The sequence below is a fragment of the Neophocaena asiaeorientalis genome, unplaced genomic scaffold (genome assembly GCF_003031525.2).
Source record: "Neophocaena asiaeorientalis asiaeorientalis breed wild unplaced genomic scaffold, Neophocaena_asiaeorientalis_V1.1 scaffold280, whole genome shotgun sequence".
Taxonomy (NCBI): domain Eukaryota; kingdom Metazoa; phylum Chordata; class Mammalia; order Artiodactyla; family Phocoenidae; genus Neophocaena; species Neophocaena asiaeorientalis.
This window is the reverse complement of record NW_020185321.1, coordinates 7250607-7257182: the sequence shown is the minus strand read 5'-3', so window position 1 is coordinate 7257182 and position 6576 is coordinate 7250607. Positions and strand designations below refer to the sequence as shown.

The window sequence follows — 6576 nt, the reverse complement described above, 5'->3', positions numbered from 1 at the left end:
AAAAGGGGAGCAGTTCCAGGATGGAGGCTGTGAAGGGAGAAGAGTGGGTGGATTCTGGATCTATTTTGTGAATGTGGAGGTAACAGCATTTGCTGATGGGTCTGGGGTGTGTGTGAAAATGAAGAGTCAAGGATGACCGATTGCACTTAGAACAAAATCCGTTTTCTTTATAATGGCCCACAAGGCCCTACACGATCTGGATCCTTGCTGTCTCCCTAATATTGTCTCCCTCCCCGCCTCCCCCGACTCACTCTGCTCATTACACTAGCTTTCCCACTGATCTTTGAACTTGCCAAGCTTTTCCTCCTTCCCCTCCCATTGCACGGTGGCAGCTTCTCAGGTCTCAGCTCAAATGTCACCTCCTCAGAGCAGCCACTTTCTTTATAATACTTATCACTCTCTAAAATGATCAGTTTATTTGCTCGTTTATCATCTTTTTTCCTCCACTAAAAGGTCAGCTCCTTGAGGGCAGCAACTTTGCCTGTTGGTCACGCGGTATCAGAAGAGTGCCTGACACATAGCAGGCACTTAATAAATGAACAAAGGCATTGATTAACCCCTGTGCTTGTTTACAGACTGGCTTACACAGAAGAGGCACCCAGACAAGTAGGCAAAGGCAAGAATACACGACAGACCCTGGGGTCATCCACACACCCAGGGGAGACCCAGAAGCCAGGGACTACCTTCTCCTGCGCGCACGCGGTGCCTGGAGGATGGAGAACCCGAGCTGGGGATGGAGCACCCCCAGGGAGGGGAAAGGATGCCTTGGGGCGATCCCAGCCCCGCCCTGTATCCCCAGTAGCCAATGGGCGTGCGGTCCTCCCGACGCCCCCTGGGACGTGTAGTCCGGACAGGGGCGCCCTCGGGCGCCGCCGAGCGCCCCTAGACTCCACGTCCCGTCGTGCGCCGGGAGGTGAGGGGATTGGCCGAGCCCCGCCCCCTGCCCGCCCCGCTCCGCTCGCGCCGCAGCCCCAAGAATGAATGAAATCGTAGCGCGCTGGGCGGCAGTAGGGGAATGTGGGCCCCCAGCTTGCGCCCCCTCCCCTGCGCGGGCCCGCCACCCCCTGTCGCCCCCTGGGGCTGGGGGCGGGAGCCCCTCGGGGGTCGCGGGGGCGCCTCTTCTTTGTCGCTGTCAGTGAAGGAATGTGGCGCGAGCTGGGGGGTGGCGGAGGCCGTTTCCCCACCCAGAGTGGGGGTAGGGGCTTCCCTCTCCTCCTCCTCCCTCTCTCCTCCTCCGAGTCTCTGGGGGCGCCGGGCCTGCCCCTGCATGGGGCTGGGAGTACGTACGCCTAAGTCCAGACCTCAGTCTCCGGGGTCTCCACCATCCTTTCCCCTCATCAAAGCATCTTTCTCTCTTTCCCCCCCCCGCTCTATCTCGGGGACCTCGGTCCGCGCGACCGCAGGGTGGGAGCTTAGACGTCGGGGGTCCCCGATTAGATCCCTGCTGTTTCCCTTCCCGGGTCTTCAGGACCTAAAGCCCCGACGCCCCGTTCAGCTTAGACCGTGGGATCCCTCCCTCTCTCCTCCCGTACACATCTAACGAGAGCATCTCTCATCCCCTTGGGGACTAGATGCCTCGGGAGAGGGTGCTGGGAGCGCCTTCAGCCTCCGGGGATTCCCTCCCTTTCTCCCTGTCCGCGTCCCTCCTCCGAGTGTTAGCTTCCTCCCGGGCCCAGTGGCTGGGATCCTGGACGCCTGGGTTCAAACCTAGCTCTCTTCCAGCCCTCTCCTCTCCTAGACATCCCTCGGTCTCTCTACCTCTCTTCTTCCCTCTCTTTCCATCTCTCTCGCTCCCTCCTCGGGATCCCGAACTCCTGGGTCCCAGCGCTCCCCACCCCCCTTCCCCAGGCGGTGACGGCGGACTGGGAGTGACAGGCGCGCGGCCGCTCCCGCTCTCCCTCCCGGGTTGGCGTGCGCGGCACTCCCCTCCCCCTCCTCCCCGGCCTGGTGGGGAGGAGGAGGAGGGCGAACGCCCGCGGCGCCGCACAAAGGGGCCTGGGCGACCTCCCCCACCCTTCCCCCAACCCCTGGCACCCGCCACCTTGACCTTGAGCAACTTGTGCGGGGGGTGGTGGTGGAGGGGGGGGAGGGGCCCGGGGGCGCTCCCCATCCCCCGCCCCCGCCCTCCAGAAAGGCTGTGCCAGGTGGCCGGACCGAAGGCGCCCAGTAGCTTCTAGTTTCAGGTGGGGGGGGGGGGGGTGGGGGGAGGGGGGGGCCAGACCTTACAGGCACGCGCCTACAAGTGTGGCTTTGCGGTGGGCAAAGGGGGCTTGGAGGGCGTGTACGGGGCTGGGGTCAGTGTGAAATGGTGTGTAACGGTGACAACACTTCTGTTTCCCTCTCACTCTAAGTCTTCCACACACACTTGTCTCCCCTATGAGGGACACCCTCAAAGTGGCTGGGACGGGGTTCCTGTGCAGGTTGGTGGATCTGTAGGTATCCAGACATCCTCACTCTGACCCTGGCCCAGACCTCTTGGAGGAGGTATGGGGCAGCCATTGCAGGGACATGAAGGATAGAGTAAGCTTGGGGGTGGGAGCGCCAGCACCCTTCTTTGCTCTCACCTTCCTAGGGGTCTGCAGGGGTGAGGGCAGGGACTGGTTCCTGAGAGAATGCGAGTCAAGTCCCCTTGGGAGTGGGAGGTGGAGGGTGCAGCTCTCAGTTCTGACTGCCTGCATCATTCAAACCCCATCTTGAGCACTAATTTCCTGCCCTCCCCACCCGCCCCGAGCCTCAGTGTTACCACCTGTGAATTGGGGAATCATAACAGCTCTTATTACCTCATGGTGCTTCTGTGATGTTTGTAAAGCGCTTGGTACTGAGCCTGACACTGGCTGAATGCAGTGATTATTATTGGTAGTATCAATACTGATTTCATTTGTGGTCCAGTTTCCACACAGGGCACTGGGGGATGGGGACAGGAGGATTGTTTGGGCAGGGGAGCTCAAGTGTGGGAGAGGGGTCTCTGAAGGTGACTAGGGCTAAGGAAGGGAAGGGAGACCCCTCTCCAAATGTCAGCTGTGGGTCAAATTGTGCTGGTGGACAAGGGCGTCCAGGGAAGTGATGGAGTGTTCTACACTCAGGCTCCAAGCTGACCAAAACTGATGCAAAGGTTCTGGGGTGGGGCAGGAGTGAGTGGGGTGTCTGAGGCTAGAGGTGTGGGGAGAAAGTGTAAGGGCATATTGGAAGATCTGTGAGGGTGGTGGAAGGTGAGAGATGAAGGTGGCAAGGGCACTCTGAGCTGGGCTGGCCTGTTGGGAGGAATGGGGCAGGGCTTACCGTGGCTGACATATGGGGTGGCCACTGTAGGGACCTGGAGGCCAGAGTGAGTGTGAGGACTTACTCCCCTTGCCATCTGCTCTAGGCCAGATGTGAAGCAGAGACCCACTCCCTGCTGTTTGAGTTCGGGAAGGGGGAGGTCAAGGCCTTACCTGGGGGAGATGGGGAAGAGCCTGTAGAAGGGGTCTAAGACTAGAGGTGTGTGTGTGTGTGTGTGTGTGTGTGTCTGTGTGTGTGTCCAGAACTGACCATGAGTGTGGAAGACCCTGAGGGGGTCTCTCTCACCAGGGTGTAGGTGGGGGTGTCGAGTGACAAAAGAGGAGGTGAAGGCTCTTATGCCTCTTCTGTCTGCTGGAGAGCCCCCTGGTGGACAAGTACATTGGTGGGCGTTTTCATCCACTGCAAGGGCTCAAACTTGAACACGAACTTTGGATGGGGGCCGGGGTGTGTTCCAGGTGTGTGTGCATGGGACTTGGTGATTGTTGTGACTCTGTAGGTCAGCTCCCTCTCTGAGCATCCCTTAGGGTAGAGTCAGTGTGGGTGACAGTGGGAGAAAGGAGGTGACCACTTGGGTACAGACATCTGGGTGAGTGAATCCTTCTTAGTCCCACCTTCAAACAGCCACCAGGAGCTGAGGGCATGTGACTTCACCTCCTCATCTGGAAAATGGGGGTAGTGATAATATCACCCCAGAGGGTCAGGATGAGGATCAAGTGAGTTAATCTCTGTTAAAGAACTGTGCCTGGCACATGGTGGCTACTCAGTATATTTCTATTCAACAAATATTTATTAAGCATCTATTATGTGCCCAGCATTATTCTTTCTAATAATGGTTAGCTATCACCATTTTACATCTTAGTACATATCAGGTCCTCTTTGTGGAATGAATGAATTTACTGAACACCTACTACTTGCCAGGTACCTTTTAAAACACTTTACCCATGCTTACTCATTTAATCCTCACAATAATCCAATGAGCCATCATCTGCATTTTACAGATGAGGAAACTGAGGCCAGAAAGGTTAAGTCATTTGCCCAAGGTCACATGGCCACCAAGTGGCAGAGCCAGGCTATATCTCCTAACTAGCACAGCAGCTGTCAGGCCTGGGAAGGGGTTGAGTAGGGCGGGGTCCTTGTGAGAGAGGCAGCTCCGAGGGGGACGGGAGAGGATTCTCCCGAGCTAGGAGGGACTAGGGGGAGGGGGAGGTGTCAGTGAGCCACGCGTTGGTGGGACGTTCGTGTGGGCACCTGTAAGGTGTCTCTAAATCTCCTGGCACTGAAGTGTTTGTGTGAGTGTAAATGTATGTGAGTCTGTGCGAAGGTGTGGGAGAGGGAGTGTGCGTGAGTCTGCGTGGGACGCTGTGAGTATACGTGTGAATGTGTGTGTAAGCTGCCGCGTGTGGGTGTGTGCGAGTCCAGGTGTGCATGGGTGAGTGTAGGCCCATGTGTGAGACTCAAGAGGTGTGCATGAGTGAGCGCGCGGTAGTGGCTGTGCGTGCCTCCGGCCGCACCTCTGACCCGCTTCTCTGCGGGGTCCCGCCAGCCCCGGGCGGGGAGAACTACCACTCCCGGCATGGCCCGGGTGGGCCCACCCCGCCACCCTGATTGGCTGTGGTCCCGGTGCTCCCGCCCCCCGGGAATGAATGGATGGGCGGCCTCAGCGCCCGCCCGAGCGCTGGGAGGACCGGCCCGGCGGGGACCTGCTGGGGGCAGGACCCTGGGAGCAAGATGGCCACGGTCATCCCCGGCCCCCTGAGGTGCTGCGGGCCGGCGGGAGGCAGGGGAGGGCGCTCGAGCGGGTCTGCGCGGGCGTGTGTGTGTGTGTGTGTGTGTGCGGCGGCTGGGGGTGGGGCCGATGGGGTGTCTGGGGGGCTGTCACCGTGGGCCGGGCTGCGCGGGGTTGCGAATGTGTGTGACTGTGGGTCTCTGGCAAGAACCGTGTCCGACGCGCTGCTCCTGGAAGAGCGCGGAGTATGGGGAACTCGGAGCCCTATTGGCGCCCTCTTCGGGAAAGGGGGTCATGTCCCGCCCTGCGACCCCCGGAGTTGGGGAGAGGGTGAAATGGCCTGGGGGCCCGGGGGCCTTGGTAAACTTGAGTGAAGCCCACACTACCTTTGTCTTGGGTTGTGGAGTGTGTGTCACTTGTTCGGGTTCTGGGTTTTTTTTGGATATGTGTGTGGATATGTATTTAATTTCTTTCACATTCTACACTAGGTGTCTTTGGATATTTTGGTCTTTGAGTGTGTGTACATATCCTTTGAAACTCTGCATCATTTATGTTCTGTGTCTTTGGATATGTAGGTATGCATGTATTTATGTGCAAATTTTTGTGTGACTATGGGTGGATTTGTCTGTTTCTATGTTGTGTATGCGTGTATCTTTGTGTGTTTGATGTGGTATTTTAGATGTTGGTTTCTATATTGTGTATCTTCGTGAATGTGTGTGTGTATCCTGTGTGAATCTGTGTGATTTCTTTGTATAGTGTATCTGGATTGTGTGTGTGTGTGTGTGTGTGAGATTTGTGTTGTGTCTTTGGATATGTGTGTAAGTGCATATGTGGGTAGTTTGTTTTTAACATTTTTTCTTTTTTAACATTTGTGTATCTGTGTGTGTCTTCGGATGGATGAGTAAGTGGATGTGTCTGTGTGTGGTGTGTCATCTGTTTGCGTGTTGTGTGTCTTTGTGTGGGTGATTGTTTATGTTGTGTGTCTTTGGATATGTGATATATATTTGTGCATGTATATGTGTGTGATCTGTCTGCTTCTACACTATGGGACTTGAGATACTTGTGTTTTTCAGTAGATATATGTGTGAGCACATATGTGAGATGTGTCTGTTTCTCCTTTGTGAGTCTTGGGATATGTCTCTCTTTGTGTGCGAACCCTGTGTGACTATGTGCGATTTGTTTGTGTTGTGTATTTGGATATGTGCCTGTATGGATGGGTCCCGGTGTATTTTTATCTGTTTCTATACTGTGTGTATCCACTCCTTGGCTCAAGGCCTGCTTGAGTCCGGGTTGGGGGCTCCTGGGTCCAGGAGCGACGACAGCGGGGGAGAGGTGAGGTTGGAGGAGTCGGCCCTACCCGCCCCTCGCAGCCTAGGCGAGGACTTCTACCGAGAAGCCATCGAGCACTGCCGCAGCTACAACGCGCGCCTGTGCGCCGAGCGCAGCCTGCGCCTGCCGTTCCTCGACTCGCAGACCGGCGTGGCCCAGAACAACTGCTACATCTGGATGGAGAAGACCCACCGCGGCCCGGGCAGGGCTGGGGGGTTGGGGGTGGGGCGGGGGGGGGGGGT

The 6576-nt window shown here is 57.1% G+C and overlaps 1 protein-coding gene across 1 annotated transcript in view; it reads left to right on the top strand.

The window, feature by feature from the left end:
* The first annotated feature begins 4926 nt into the window (after window positions 1-4926).
* The window catches only part of DPF1 (double PHD fingers 1), a 7692-nt gene continuing 6042 nt past the window's right edge, over window positions 4927-6576 (top strand). The window contains exons 1-2 of the mRNA XM_024734131.1: window positions 4927-5036; window positions 6376-6536. Coding sequence (XP_024589899.1) covers window positions 4927-5036; window positions 6376-6536 — 271 coding nt within the window. The remainder of the gene's footprint in view (window positions 5037-6375; window positions 6537-6576) is intronic.